Source organism: Mustela lutreola, chromosome 9, assembly GCF_030435805.1.
Source record: "Mustela lutreola isolate mMusLut2 chromosome 9, mMusLut2.pri, whole genome shotgun sequence".
Classification (NCBI taxonomy): Eukaryota; Metazoa; Chordata; class Mammalia; order Carnivora; family Mustelidae; genus Mustela; species Mustela lutreola.
The window spans coordinates 69343447-69360160 of record NC_081298.1 but is presented as its reverse complement, the minus strand read 5'-3'; the positions used below and the strand labels follow the sequence as shown (position 1 = coordinate 69360160).

The following is a 16714-nucleotide window of genomic DNA, read 5'->3' as shown; positions in this document are numbered from 1 at the left end:
TGAAAAACTTCTATGGTCTCAATAAAAAAGACTGAGGAATGTGTAAAAACAAATAAAATTGTATATGGATGCTTATTGGAAAAATGTTCCTTTACTACAAAATTAAGTTAATTTCATTTGTGTGTGTATAGTTTTTTTTTCCTCTCCAACATGGAAAAACAGGAAAGTCAGAAGTACAGATGTAGCGACCTTTAGGCCCAAGATCCATTCCTGAGAAGATACACACAAATTAGGTTTCTGTAAATTCAACCATATTTCACATGTGTTCAGAAAAAAATCATTCTCTAAATGACCTCAACAGAGAATCCTGTGGTAAGCTGCTTTAAACTGTTGTAAATGTTAATTGTTTTAAAATAAAGCCCTCTTCGCGTTCACGGACTATGTTGATTTATAATTCGGCCTATCTTAGATTAATTTTTTATAAGGAAAAAAACACAACAATCAATATACTAAAGACACAGGATTGGTCATTATGATGTTTATTTCCTCTAGTACAGCAAACTGAAAAGACCCAAAAAAATTCTTCAAAACCAGGGTTAATAGGGAAGAGTCCCGAAAATAAAACTACACATGAGCACTTACATGTACTTATGCAGTCTTCTGTGGATATATGTGTGTATCTGAGCACTACACATACATAGAACCCACATTAAAAGAAAGGCAGAAAATATATCAGAATGCTATACCTATAAGGTAGTTAAACAGGGGACTTTCACTTTTCTTCTTATGCTTTTCTTTATTTTCAAAATTTTTGCAGTAAACGTGTTACTGTCTTAAAAGGTCTCAAAAAAAAATTAAAAAAAAAAAAAACAGCCACTCATTTTTCATACTTTCAGTTTTGCTAAAATGTTGGAAAAGTCACCAGGTTTCATTCTCTGAAAGCATTTCTTTGTTCATCTTAAATTCACGGCTTAACGAAAACAATATTGATATTTCTGGCAATCAGTTTTATGATCTCTAGTTTTCCGGATGGTCAAGCCACATTCCTACCTCTATGACTCTACTTAAGGTACACAGGTACTGCTCTGTTTCCTGTAAATGCAGAGGATAAACACTGTGTCCTCGGGAGTAGTTAGGCAATGCTCCTAGACAGAATTTTAGACATTCATTATTCTTACAGGAAGATGCCCAATTTTCCAGGCGGAAGTTGGCAACCTTAAGGATTCCTCTTTACATTGGGAGTCTGTGTCTTTAGCTACACTACCACATGCTGACCTTCAATTAGAGGCTTATCGCAGAGTTATAAAATGGTTTGTGCAGATCACTGACTGGAAGCCCTGCCATTCTAGCAAACTCTCCATTCTGCAGGTAATGTATTAAGGTCTAGCTTCTTTCCTCCTCTCCCTTTGCCAGTCTTTTTTTTTTAAAGCAACATGTCAAACATAAGCCACAGGTTAGTCTCCTTTATTCTGGAAGGAAAACAGTAAATTCATGGTGCTTCTCCCAAGAATCAGGAAAGATGACCGTCTTAAATCCAACAACTACTATCCTGCGTATTGTCTACTATCTTTAGAGTTCTCAGTCTAAAAGTTTCTGGACAGTGATCATATCGCAAAAAAAAAAAGAAAAAAGGTAACTGAATATTTAACCTCCTCCGTTTTAATACTTAGGGGGTTTTTCCCTTTGTTTTTTCCGTCTGTTTTTTTTTTTTTTTTTTTTTAAGATTTTATTTATTTATTTGAGAGAGAGAGAGCACGGACAGGGCGGGTGGGGGGGTAGGAGGTGGGAGGAGGCAGAGGAAGAAGCAGGCTCCCCACTGTGCAAGGAGCCCAACTCAGGACTCAGTCTCAGGACCCTGAGATCATGACCTGAGCCAAAGATGCTACACTGACTGAGCCACCCAGTTTTTGTTGCTATTGTTGTTTTTTACCTTTTGATAGACTGTATTTATAGCACTTACTCAACACGCTGATACCCAGAGTCCACAGCATCCAAAAGAAAGATTAAGAGTTGTTCTGCTTCTAGCTCAACATCATTGACCAGCAGGAAAATGCAAATCAAAACCAGAATGAGATACTACTTCATACCCACTAGGATGGCTATTATCAAAAAACAAAGAAACGGAAGAGAAACTAACAAGTGTTGGCAAAGATGTTAGGAGAATGGAGCTCTTGAGCATTGCTGATGGAAGAATCAAATGGCATGGCTACTACAGAATACAGTTTGGCCGTTTCTCAAAAAGCTTAACATAGAATTACCATATGATAGATACAACAGAATTGAAATCAGAAACTCAGTAATACAATTACAGCACTATTCACAATAGCCAAAAAGAAACAACCTAAATGCCTATCAACAGATGACTGGGTAAACAGAATGTTAAATATATGCATAATGGAATATTACTCAGCCTTAAAAAGGAATGAAACTATGACACATACTATCTTGAAACCACTATGTTAAGTGAAACAATCCAGATACAAAAACTGAACAGGTTAGTAGGGGCAGCGGGAAGAGAGAGGAGGAGACACTGTTCAACAGACATAGAGCTCCTGTTTAGGATGATGAAAAAGCTCTGAACACGAATAGCAGGGATGACTGCACAACACTGCAAGTGCACTTCATGCCCCGAACTACACATTTTCAAATGGTTAAAATGGTAAATTTTAAAAAAGAAATAAATGACAATTTATACAAAAATAATAACAATGTAGTATGGGTTTATAATACACATAAAAGTGTATTTTATATATATAAAATATATATATATAAATATATGTACTTTATATATATACATATATGTATGTATATATATATAAAATGTGTAATAAAAGCACAAAGATTGGGGCACCTGGGTGACTCAGTCATTAAGAATCTGCCTTCGGCTCAGGTCATGATGCCAGGGTCCTGGGATCAAGTCCCACATCAGGCTCCCTTCTCAGGCAGGAGTCTGTTTCTCCCTCTACACTTCCCTCTAACCCTACCCTTTGTGATATCGGTCTCAGATAAATAAATAAAATCTTAAAAAAAAAAAAAAAGAGCACAAAGATTGGAAGGAGAGAAATAGAAGTATACATTAATAGGTTCTTACAAAATCTTATACTTCAACGGAGTGATATAATACCACTTGAGGGATGACTGTGATGCTTAAGATATATGCTAAAACTTCTAAAGCAATCACTTCAATAAGAAAACAAAGAGTTATGGCTAAAAAGCCAACAAAAAAGATAAATAACAGTTTATTAAAACCTACTCAGAAATATAATTAAGTCAATGAAAATAAATGGCAAAAGCACTTACCGCCCAGACTGGTGATGTAAAGCCTAGAATTGCAGCCTTAGCTCCGTCAGCAACATACGGAATAATATTTTCTCCCAGACGTGTATCTCTGAACAAGGCTCTAAGGATATTTAAAGCATGAACCTAGAATAAAAATCTGAAAATTAGTTGTGGGTCAAAGACCATGGTACTAAATCTGTACAGATCTAATAGTTAACCTCAAAAAAAAATTATTTAATTACAGTGAGAAATAGATAATCCGCAAATGAAAGAGCAGATTTTAATAAAACAACTAGTATCTGAGTCAATTTTTCTAAAGTAAGATTTGAACAATGCAATAAAAAAAGCTTGATCCAAGGGACATACACAAAATCCTGAACCTACCAAGTAGAGACAAAATGCTCTTTTAGAGTACACATGGAACATTTATTTTTTAAAAATGACTTCAAACCTAGCCACAAATAAAAATTTCAACAAATACCAAACAATTAAAATCTTAGAGATTATACTCTGATTACAGTGGAATTAAGTTAGACACTGATTTCTTTAAATATATTTAAAACTGATACTTTTTTAAAACACTGGTCAAAAAAAAACCCTTTTTTTAATATTTAGAGCTGAATAACAATGAAAATACTTCACATCAACATTTGGGAGATGCACTGTAAGTAGAACTTAAAACAAATGCATGCCTTACATGCTTCTATTTTAAAAAAAAAGACTAAAAATGAATATGCTAAGTGTCCAATAAAGATGATAAAGAACAATAAATTCAAAAGAGAAAAAATTTAAAAGAGCAGAAAATTTGAAAAAAGCAACCCAAAGCTGATACTTTGAAATAGAAACAAACTTCTAACTAACCAAGAAGAGAGAGAAGAAAATAAGCAGTATCATGAGAATACCAAGGATGACATGACTACAGATAGAGAATAAAGTAAAAGTAAGAATACCGCTATGAATAACACTACCCTAATCAATTCAGAAAATTAAGTAAAAATGAACACTTTTACAAGAAACAGAATTTATCAAAACAAATTCAAGGAGAAATTAAAAAGTTAGATAGATGTTAGTACTGCAAAAGGAAATCAATAGATAAATATCCTACCCAGAGACCAAAAACAAACAAAAAAAAAACCCAACCTAATAACTACAACAATTACCAAAAAATTAACCCACATGATTTTATGTATGAATTCTATCAAATATTCAAAGAATAGATAATCCTAATTTACATAAACTATTTAGAGAAGAAAAGACTCCCGAATTTATTTTGTCAGTCTAACATAGCCTGGCTATAAATACAAAGTAAGGACAACTATTTTGGGTAAATGGTAATACCTACCAAAGCTTAATATACAACACCCGATAATCACTCCTAGGTATCTACTAAACAGAAATGTACACATATATTCACCATTGGGCATGTATGAGAACATTTGTAATAGTACTACTCTTAATAACCCGAATTTAAAAACTAACCAAATGTTCATCAACAGAAGAATGAAGAAGTTATAAAATATTATAAAAAAATGAAAATGAATAAATCACAATTTGGATGGATACTATAAACATACCATTGGTCAAAAGAAACTATATCAAAAGAGCGTATAGTGTATGATTTGATTTATTTAAAATGAAAAAAAAAAAAAAACAGATAAAACTAAAACTGAAGTGTTAAAGTTAGGCTAGTGGTCACCCTTGGGGAAAAGGTAGCATGAGAAGAGAGCATGAGGAGGTTTTCAGGTACTAAAATTTAGTTCTGTCTCTTGCTACACACAAATGTGTTCACCTCGTGAACTCTACTGTGGTGTACACATGATATACACATGTCTTTGTAGTGTTATAATTCAATAAAAATTTTACATAAAAAATAAGGACAGGTACAACACAATAAAAGAAAACCACAGGTCAGTCTCACTTATGAATCCAGTGAAAATATGCAAAAATATTTTTAAAAAACTTTTAAGTGAATGTATAAAAAAATGTATAATGTATAAAATGTATTTAAAAAATGTCAAAGTTGTGGGTTGGCCTGTAGGCAAAGATGGTATTGTATGAAAAAAATCAATATCTTCATATTTGCAAATTCTAAAAAGAACCATTTATCTCAAAAGACACTTGAAAGCGTTCAATAAAATTTTATTTCCTCAATGAGATACAAGATAGATTTAAACCTATAGCAAATATTAGAAACAATAGAAGGCCGCCTGCTATCTCCATTTCTATACAAACCATACTACAGGGTCCAGCCAGAAGAATTAAGAAAAATGTCCTATGAATAAGAATTAGGAGGTAAAACATGTTTAGCATTACTCACTGAGGATATGTTTATCCATAAAGAAAATCTAAAAGAATTTACATCTAGTGGCGCCTGGGTGGCTCAGTGGGTTAAAGCCTCTGCCTTTGGCTCAGGTCATGATCCCAGGATCCTGGGATCGAGCCCTGCATCGGGCTGTCTGCTCCACAGGGAGTCTGCTTCCTCCCCTCTCTCTTTCTGTCTGCTTCTCTGCCTATTTGTGATCTCTCACTCTCTGTCAAATAAATAAAATCTTTAAAAAGAAAAAAAAAGAATTTACATCTAAGTCATTAATTGTAGTACAGCAATTGCTGACATGACTTCTTTTTTTATATTGAATTTTCCAATCCATGAGCATGGCTTTTTTTCCCATTTATTCAGATCTTCTTGTGTGTCTTCCATTATTTTTTAAAATAATTTTCTATAAGTCTTATAGACCTTTTGTGAGATTTAATTTTTCTAGTGACTAAAAATGATATTTTAGAGATTATATTGTACACTGCCAGTTTGTACAAGTGCAATTAATTTTTTTGGTTACTGTTGTGCTTATATTCAGTGCATTTTCCCCAAACAAATCAATAAATTTAAATTCCAACCAAAATTCTAAAAGGGGTTTTGTTGGGTTGCCTGGGTGGCTCAGTGGGTTAAGCCTCTGCCTTCGACTCAGGTCATGATCTCAGGGTCCTGGGATCGAGTCCCACATGGGGCTCTCTGCTCAGCAGGGAGCCTGCTCCCCCCAATCCCAGCCTGCCTCTTTGCCCGCTTGTGATCTATCTATCAAATAAATAAATAAAATCTTTTTTAAAAAAATAAAAAAAAATAAAAGGGGTTTTGTTGAACTTAACAAGCCAACTCTGTAGCTTTGAAAATGCAATGGAACAAATATAGTTAAGATAATTCTAAAGGGGAAAAAGGGAGATTCACCCTACCAGATACCAAAATTATTAAAAAGATAGTAACTTAAATAGCGATTTTGGCTCAGGGATAGACTAGGAGACCAATAAAACAGAGCACACGAACAGATATGCGTATCAATAAAAATAGTACATGAAAGATAAAAGGATGTTACAAATCATGGGGAAAAGATATCCTGTATCAAAAATGCTTGCATATTAATTATCCAAATGGAAAGTAATAAATTTTTTTCTTATTTTACACACAATCAAAAACAAATTATAGGTGGTGTAAAGATGAAATGTGAGAAGTAAAACTCTAAAACTTTAAAAAGAAAATGTAAAATATCATTCTGACCTTGGAGTATTCTAAACAAGATCCAAATGCACAAACCATAAAAGAAAAAGCTGACACACTCCACTTGATTTAAATTTAAAACTTCCAGCAATAACAGCGTAAGCAAAGTGAAAGAAGAAGCCACAGGTTGGGAGAAGGTATGTGTAACTCAAATAACCAAAAAGGAATATTGTTATTAGGAAGACCTTTTTTTAAAAGATTTTTCATTTATTTATTTGAGAGACAGAGCAGGAAAGGGGGAGTTGGTGTGCAGAGGGAGGTGGAGAAGCAGGCGCCCCCCTGAGCAGGGAGCCCAATGCAGAGCTTGATCCTAGGACCCTGAAATCATGACCTGAGCCAAAGGCAGATGCTTAACCAACTCAGCCACCCAGATGCCCCAGGAAAATCATTTGAAAACAGCCAAACCCCAATTCCTACATGACAAAGGCAAATAACCAAGTTGAAGGCAGCCGGAAAGTGGTTTTTTTTTTTTTTTAAGATTTTAAAATTTATTTATGTATTTATTTGTCAAAGAGAAGAGAGAGAGAGCGAGCACACAAGCAGGCAGAGAGGCAGGCAGGGGCAGAGAGAGAAGCAGGCTCCCTGCCGAGCAAGGAGCCCGATGCGGGACTCAGTTCCACGACCCTGGGATCATGACCTGAGTCAATGGCAGCAGCTTAACCAACTGAGCCACCCAGGCTTCCCCAGAAAGTGTTTGAATGGGCAGTTCACAGAAGTAATCCAGAAGACTAAAAATGAAACATGAAAATATGTTAAAGCTAGCCAGGTATTAGATAAATCTGAAATAAAACTGGAAAGAGCCATTTCACATGAAGCAGAAAGGCAGAAACTAAGTATAATGAAACACCATTCTGAAATTACAATGAAGTTGGGGCGCTTATGTGGTTCAGTCAATTGTCAAACTTCTGGTTTCAGCTCAGGCCATGATCTGCCATTGTGGAATCAAGCCCCAGCTTGGCCCTGAATCTACTTCAGATTCTTTCCCCCTTCCCCTTTCCCTCTCCCATGCCACCCTACTCACACTCTCTCTAAAACCAATCAATAAAAAAAAAAAGAGAGCGAGAAAGAAAGAAATTACAATGAACGAACTTACAGCTCACTCACCTTGAAAAATAATGTCTATTGGAAACACCCAAACTTTAAAAAGATGTATGGATAATACCATTTATGTTTATTTTTAAAAAGGTCATAAAATAATGAAAAATGTGCATAGCTGAGGAAGTGATTATAGCTGAGTGATTAGTGATTATAGCTGAGGAAGGGAGAAAGGGGTACAGGATGCAGAGAGGCCCACAACAATACAATTCTATCAGCAAGTTTTACTTTTTCAGGTTGACTTGGTTTCATGGATGTTCATTGTTCACTGCACATTTTTATATGCTGAAATGTTTCATAGATGCCTAATAAAAATAATAAGAAATATACCACAGAAGGGGAGAAGGAAAGCAAATTATCAATGAATGCCTAGAAGACTAGTCAGAGACAAAGTTTTTACATTTTATCAAGTTAATAAAAATGACCACTAAAATGCCATGAATGATCTTGAAGCAGAGTAGGACAATAATTATCCAACACTATTTAAAATCAATCTCCATTATCTTCAGATTTTCTCATAAAAAATAGTACTTTCTTTAAGTAGAAGTCTAGGAAAATGGAACCAAATTGTATTTTTCACATTTTGCTGGAAAAAAATCTAAGACTGATAACTTCTGAAAGGTGATCAGTAACACTTTAAAAGTTTGCAAGAAATAAGGATATTTCACATTTAATAGTCACAGGACAGAAAGTGCCATATGCAAATAAATACCATCCTTTTCCACTAATCACACTCTGGCCCATGGACTCCCTTTGACACCTCCCACAGGTTCTGAAATAAAACCACATGTACGAACGTATTGTACTTGATTGACGTGTCAGCTCTTCTGTTCCCTGACCTAGCCCGGGCCTCCTACCATTGGGGAGGAAAGTCTTACTATAAAGCATTTACTGAAAAAGCCTACACAAGATGGACTTGAAGGTATTTACTATTATGGAGTAGAGTGGAGCTGCAAGGATTACCTCCCCCAACTTCTCACTCATACACACACACACAGACACACTCATACACACTTAACCTAGCCGCAGCGGTGATTAAAAGAGACTAAATATTAGCTAAAATTAAAATATAAATATACCAAAGGATAGACATGTCCTTTTAGGGAAAGATCAGCTACTGAATTACAAAATGTGTTGTCAACTCAAAGAACACACAAAGAAATTTTAAAGTGATAGTACATTCATTTAAAAAATTTTAGATGCAAGGGCAGTATTGTAAAATATCTTATCTAAACTGGATGTTTTCACTAGAGTTTAAAAAGATTTCATTTTGGTTAATACATATCAACTACAGCAATGATTTATTTTATAGATGGGAAAGGCCAACAAAACAAAACAAATTCAGATCAAGCATCAGATGCCAGCGCCATTTTCAAGAATTCTGTATCTTCAGCAGATACCCTTTTTTTTTTTTTTTTTTTTTTTTGGTACATTAAAGATTTAAAATCACTGCCTTCTTAGCAGCCTTTGTATATTTCATTATTACCTGGGGGACTGTGCTCCGTGAGTCATCCGAAGGCCGAGCCAATGTGATTAACTCTTTCATTGTTATTTTCAACAAATCCATTTTGCCTTTCTTAGGTTCACATGCCAATAGTGCCTATGGAAAAACAAGGCAAAAATTAATGGGGCTCTGATTTTACATATACCTATTTGCTATTTCCCAGAATCAATCCCAAAATGCAAAATCCCCCTATAAAAATTCGTGGTGTCAGGGCGCCTGGGTGGCTCAGTGGGTTAAGCCTCTGCCTTCGGCTCAGGTCATGATCTCAGGGTCCTGGGATCAAGCCCCACATCAGGCTCTCTGCTCTGCGGGGAGCCTGCTTCCCCCTCTCTCTCTGCGTGCCTCTCTGCCTACTTGTGATCTCTCTCTGTCAAATAAATAAATAAAATCTTTAAAAAAAAAAAAAAAAGGGCCATAACTAGGTAGCAGGTCTCAGATACAATAAGCAAGCAGTTTTTATAACAAATTTACCAACAAGAAAATTCTCTTTACTTAAAAGACAAAAAAAGCCTGTGGATTAAATTTCTAGCAAGGATTTGGAAACTCCCTGGAGACTAGTCAGTTATTTAATTCTTTACTGAAGAGTCTCTAGCTGGAGGAGTATCAAATTGTAGCACTGGAAACTCCATGCAGCAAAAGAAAATACTATAAACTCCAAAGGGGTCCTACTCTTGAATTTTCAAGAGCTGCTCATTTACTTTGTGTCTAACATTTTGCTAATACACAATAAACATAAAAATAGGATATCAAACTACCTGAGGCAATAAAAAGGAATGAGGTACTGATATTTGCTACGACATGGATGGATTCTGAAACATGCTAAGTGAAAAGAAGCCAGACAGGAAGGCCACACATTATATGATTCCATTTACATGAAATGTCCAGAATAGGCAAATCTATAGAAGCAGAAAACAGATTAGTGGTTGTGTAGGACTAGGAGTGGCAGGGATTATTTCATTTGTACGAGCTACTAGCTCTTAAGAGTGAAAGTTTCAAGCTACTCAGCTTCTTCAGAAATACTTATAATCCATAAAAGAGGAAGAGCCAAAATAGGTAAGTTTAAAAGAAAAATTTATCATAGTATATCTATGCTCAGAAAACACATATATATTATTTTTCTAATGACCACTCAAAAAAATTTCATATCTGTTTGCACAAAAGTTAAGTTCATAAACTAAGGAGGGCAGTTTTTCTCCATAGTCAACACTAAATAAAGTTTTCCATGAGAACATAACTTATTAGTAAATTATGCTATGAGGAATGGGACATCTTTGAGCAGATTCTCTTAATAATTTAGATTTTCCTCAACTAACATAAATAAGAAAGTTATATGCAATTACTGAAATGTCTCCTTGGAACCATGGCTTTTGTTCCATCAAGAGCTACAGGCATAATTACAACACTCTCCCCAAGGATGGGCTAAGAAATCGCATGTCCTGATTGCTCTGTCACTGTGACCACTATTTAGTACTGGAGGGGAACCACGGGTGGAATAAGCACACAGCACAAACAGGCAACTAGACCTTGCTGTTGTGTTAACATTTGTCCTCAGAGAGACGAATGAGGCAAAAACACACTGGGTCAGAATGAATTACAGACAGGAGACGAACCCAACTGATGTGGAATGGGTAGATCAGAGAGGAGTTCATTTTTGAAGGTTACCAAAATTCATCCAGCAGAACAACCTCGAAGATCTCTGTATCAAATCAACAGCCTCTGCAAGTGGGATCCACTGTCGTCACACAATGATGACGTTGGAAATTTGGGGAAGGAATAAGAAAGAGAAGGGAAAAATGCAGGTAGGGACACTAAAAAAATTTTTGTCTCACTGATTTTCATTGCTTTTATTATACCACCCCCCTTCCTGGACTGACTTACTGAATATCAAACAAAGACATATATTTTATGGAAGGATTCAGAAGAAACTGCTACTGCTTATTACTTACAGAGAGTCTTAAGGGTCTTGAAATAACAGGAAGACTATTTTTTCTAATTCAAAAAGAAAAAGGTAACACGTACACTTCCTAGAAGTAAGCAGTGAGGACTGCCTACTTCATACCCAGGCGGAAATCTATACCACCCTCTGTTCACATGACAAGACTGACCTCGTGGAGGGTTTGTTCCAAGAACAGATCTGTCACGGGAACACACCGTCCACATATACAACAAAGTCACGAGTGCTACAGTACTTAAGAGAGACAGAATTGTCCCTTATGCAATATGCTTACTCACATGTCAAGGGAATTGTCAGAAGACAAATAAAACAAATTATCAGAGGACAAACAGCTATGTCCTGTGGATAAGTACCTGTATGTAGAAAGGAATTCCGGCACTGCGCCTTGTAGCACAGAGTTTAGATGAAGGATCACTGCATTTAATTTCTTCTAAAACATTCCATAACCACTGTTCTGGTAGCTTTTGCAGACTCACATTGGGGCACCTGAAAGGCATATATAAAGCAAACATTTGGAATAACCAAGTACCAAAAGGTAATAGTACAAACTATGGATACACATCAACATTGTTAGAAAAGAATAAATATTCTTACATTTGGAAGGAGGGAAACTAAAAACTGTCTCCCTTTCTACTTTTCACTTATTTTCCTCTTTATTATGGGTCTTAAGGTTTGAAACTATTAAAGAGTCCACTTCTTACAAAAGCCTAGGAAACATGTGTCTTGTCTGCAAAATAAGGTTTTTTTTTTTTTAAGATTTTATTTATTTATTTGACAGAGAGAGATCACAAGTAGGCAGAGAGGCAGGCAAAGAGAGAGAGGAGGAAGCAGGCTCCCTGCTGAGCAGAGAGCCAGATGCGGGACTCGATCCCAGGACCCCGAGATCATGACCTGAGCCGAAGGCAGCGGCTTATCCCACTGAGCCACCCAGGTGCCCTGCAAAATAAGTTTTAATACCATGGCTTACGCCCACAGTCAAAATGTTCTGATCTTTTGACATTAATGAAATTCCTACAGATAATCTATCTACAAAACTCAAGATTTCTAACAAAGGAAATAAACTTTAATATAATTTATGTTCTACCTTTATAAAGATTATTTACATTCAAAGAAAACACATATTAAGGTGTATTTTTAAGGTATATTTTAATAATCATTTTCGTGTCTTTCAAAATGTGGTCTACCACAAAATTTTCAACCAAATCCAATGGAGAATTGATGAAGCAAGTTGGCATAAAGCTTTCGAGGTTATTTGGACATTACTGTTAGTGAGATTCTGTTCTATTATACTGTTACTCTAGAGTGCTTAAGAAAATTTTATTTAGGGTGCCTGGGTGGCTCATTGGTTTAAGCCTCTGCCTTTGGCTCAGGTCATGATCTCGGGGTCCTGGGATCGAGCCCCACATCGGGCTCTCTGCTCAGCAGGGAGCCTGCTTCCCCCTCTCTCTCTGCCTGCCTCTCTGCCTACTTGTGATCTCTGTCTATCAAATAAATAAATAAAAATCTTTAAAAAAAAAAAAAAGAAAATTTTATTTAAAAAGCTTATTTTTAAGATTTTATTTATTTGAGAGAGCGAGAGAAAGAGAATGGGCACATGAGTAGGGGGAGGGGCAGAGGGAGAAGCAGACTCCCCACTAAGCAGGGAGCCCAACCAGACTCAATCCCAGGGCCCGGAGATCATGACCTGAGCAGAAGTAAGATGCTTAACTGACTTGAGCCACCCAGGTGCCCCCCAAATTTTTTAACCTTATACTTTATCAGATTATATAACATTTTCTTAAGAAATAGTACATTCAGTGGTAGACAATTATTTTAGGAGGATTGTAACTGGATTTAACTAAAAACACATGAAAATAAAGGGATGAAGTCCAAAGAAAAAATATTTTTTACACTGAGGAAGACATTCTGTAGAAAGATAACCTACTTCTTTTTTTTTCCCCCAAAGGTTTTATTTATTTATTTGAGAGAGAGAAATAGCAAGAGAGAGAAGTAGGAAGAGGCAGGTAGGAAATGGAAGAAGCAGGACCCTGGGATCATGACCTGAACCAAAGGCAAATGCTTAACTGACTGAGCCACCCAAATGCTCCAAGATAACTGATTTCTAATTTGCAGTAAGAATTGACCTCTTAGAATCACATGTGGGATGTTTTTTCTTTAGTCTGATCTCAGATCGACAACTTTAGTTTCTAATTAACTATTTCAAACAGCAACTCAAATTTAGTTGTTTAGGTCTTGCATAAAACAAAATATGTGTAAATAATACTACTCTAAAGCAGAAGTTTTTTAAAAAGGTTTTTAAAAGTTTAACATGGGGCTAAAAATGTACTAGAGATTATAGGACACCAAGGATGTGTATTTATAGGATGTGTCAGGGGCACTATGAACATGGAAGCAATGTCCATATTGTTTAGAGACGCATACTGAAGTACACAGGTGTAAAAATAACAAATCAGAAATGTACTTTTTAATACTTCAGCAGTCCCTAATGAAAGGTACAGATGAAGCAAGAGTAGCAAAACTCTGATAAATGTTGAATATGGGTGATGGGTAAAGGCAGTTCATTTCATTATGCTCTCCAGTTTTATAAACATATGCCTGAAATTTTTATATGCTTTATATGTTTATATATTATATGTTTAAAATTCACATTTGAAACTCCTCATAATAAAAATAATCCATTCGTGTAATGTTTGAAATTTTCATAATAAAAGTAACCCTCCCACACTTTTATAAGAACTGAAGTTACTTCCCATCACTGGATTTATATCTTTTAAAAATTAAGATAAGGGGTGCCTGGGTGGCTCAGTGGGTTAAAGCCTCTGCCTTCAGCTCAGGTCATGATCCCAGGGTCCTGGAATCGAGCCCCACATTGGGCTCTCTGCTCAGCAGGGAGCCTGCTTCCTCCTCTTTCTCTGCCTGCCTCTCTGCCTGCTTGTGATCTCTGTCAAGTAAATAAATAAAATCTTTTAAAAATAATTAAGATAAATGCCTTTAATTTCATGGCATCATTTTCTAGTTTATTATTAACAATGCCAGCTTGATATAATCCTCCCACAGTTACCCAATCAAACACTTAAATCCAAACTTCCCAGAGATGTTAAGTGCTAATGATACAGTTACAGATTATGGTCTTCCTTTGCTCATTCTTCACAGTTTTTTAAGTATGTTTGGATTAATTTACTCCACAGTGGGTGAGCAGGGAAGAGGAAAAAAAAAATCGATGCAAAAGTCATCTTTTGTGGTCTAATCATCCAAAAAAACTGGAGTCACAGAGGTGAATACAGTAAAAACTACTTGACCTAAGATTACATGTAGATTTCATTTAGTTCTCTTCCCCATCACAGTGCAATGTAGGACTTGCTTATAAATGGCGATGTAGGACTTGCTCATAAAAAATGCTACAGTCTAAGGTCAAGTCTCCTGTAGGGACTCAATATAAAATAATTGAGGAAAAGGAACTGTAAGAGATGAGGTATTTTCCTATTTCCTTATTTTCCTTTCAAGTGCACTGAAATACAAGAATGATAAATATTAACTTGTAATGTTCCTCAACACCGTCCATGCACCTCTCTTGAGCCTCCCTGACCTGGCATACAGAGGTTCTAGCAAAACCAACCAATTTGAAAAGGGCAGGCAGGTCCGAGACAAGAGCAGGCCACCTCACCATGCATCATCCCTCCTTGCCTGAATTTAGAAGGGCTCGAGACTGTTAACAATCTTGATCTAATTCCTTTTCCATCTTAATCAAATATTCCAGCTTGATTCTAACCTTAAAAAATTTTCCACATGTCTATAGACTTTCTGTTATAGTGAGGTTGTGCACTTTGCTGATTCCCATTCTAACATACATGCCACACACACAGACACACATGCACATATACGTACTCTCTCCATATTCCCAAATAAGCATTTGTTTATGATTTCCACACTTTTCCTAGTCATACAAATTAGTAAAACGTCCTCTAAACGTTACATCTCACAAGACCCTTTCCTTTCTCAAAGTTTCTACGGTACGAGGAACTGCTAGGCACAAAGTGTACAGGAGGTCAGTACGGTGCCACGGACAGGGTGGACTCTAGGCTGGGCTTGGAGGAGGTGCAGGCAGAATGGTGGAAGGCCCATACGTGTGGGCTTGAGGGAGCAAGAGATGAGATGACTGAGGAAATAGTTTAAGGCCCCAGGGGCAATTCCCTAATTTAGATTCTTGGCTATTATAATTATAAACAGTAAACCAGGCCTATTGATTCCCTTGAGTGGCACATACTAAGACTAAATGCTCCTTGTTAATTTGGGGAATTTGAAAATAATGGTTAAAGAATATTCAACGAGGTAAAGGCTGGCAAAGTGCCCTCCCCAGCCCTCTCTGGCCCACTGCCAAGGATCCAGGAACCTCAGGAGCTCTGGGAAATGTTCAAGGCACTAGCTCCTCCCATCTGTCCACACGGTCCTCTGCTCTGGAATTCCCCAGGATCACACTGGCTTTTCTGTAGAACGCTTCAGTTGTCTGGTTTTCAATATGGACTTTGCACTGGACCTTATTTCTCTGATTCTCTAGCTTCCTAGCTCTGTATCTCTCCCAGGCTAGTCCTGCCCCCATAGGCACACAAGAAAATTAGTCCAATAATAGAATTCCTACTCTTCTTAATAAAATGAAACATGCTATATTTTAAACAAAATAAACTTAGAAGTGTTGTTTAAATTATCACACTCAAAATATATTTGCCTGCCACGAAGGAAAGAAAAATAAACATGTATTGAATGTCTATTATACATCAGATACAACACTAGACTTTTCACATCTTATCTTACTTTGCAACAAACAAGTCTATGAAAGGTGGGAGAGCACATGATAGTGCTTAGGAGGAAAGACTAGAGAACTGAGTTATTTAGTTTAGAATCCTTGCTCTGTCACCTATTAGTGGTGTGATCTAGGACAAGTTAAGAAACCTCCCCATTTGTCCCTTTCCTCCTCTACGAAATCAAAGTGTTGGGGAGGATTAAATGAGTTTGTCCTGATTAAGTGTTTAATGTGTTCTTAAACAGGTTGTTTTCTAAAATTATTATCTACTATTGGGGCACCTGGCTGGCTCAGTCAGCAGAGCATGTGACTCTTGATCTTGGGGTTGTAAGTTCGAGTCCCACTTGGGATGTGAAGATTACTTTAAAAAAGTAAAATCTTTAAAAAATAAAAGTATTATCTATTAGTATAAGAAAAGCAAGCTTTAAAGAGTTTCAACTGAACAGAGAAAGATGGAACAGGTGGTTTACAGACAAGCCATACCCCAACACATATTAATAATAACCAAAATATGCAAATAGAATCCACAAACCAAGTGAGCTCAAAAACAAGATAATTATCTGGTAAAACAGAATAGAAACGCAAAGTAGCAAGAGT

At 36.2% G+C, this 16714-nt stretch overlaps 1 protein-coding gene across 8 annotated transcripts in view; it reads right to left on the bottom strand.

Moving 5' to 3' along the window:
- THADA (THADA armadillo repeat containing) overlaps positions 1-16714 on the bottom strand; it is a 329451-nt gene that overhangs the window by 241434 nt on the left and 71303 nt on the right. For all 8 annotated transcript variants that reach the window (XR_009344817.1, XM_059134619.1, XM_059134620.1 and 5 more), the window contains 3 exons: positions 11673-11805; positions 9348-9461; positions 3241-3363 (listed from right to left, as the gene is read on the bottom strand). Coding sequence is in view for 7 of the 8 variants with exons in the window: in XM_059134619.1 (XP_058990602.1) it covers positions 3241-3363; positions 9348-9461; positions 11673-11805 (370 nt within the window). In the remaining variant the exon portion in view is untranslated. The remainder of the gene's footprint in view (positions 1-3240; positions 3364-9347; positions 9462-11672; positions 11806-16714) is intronic.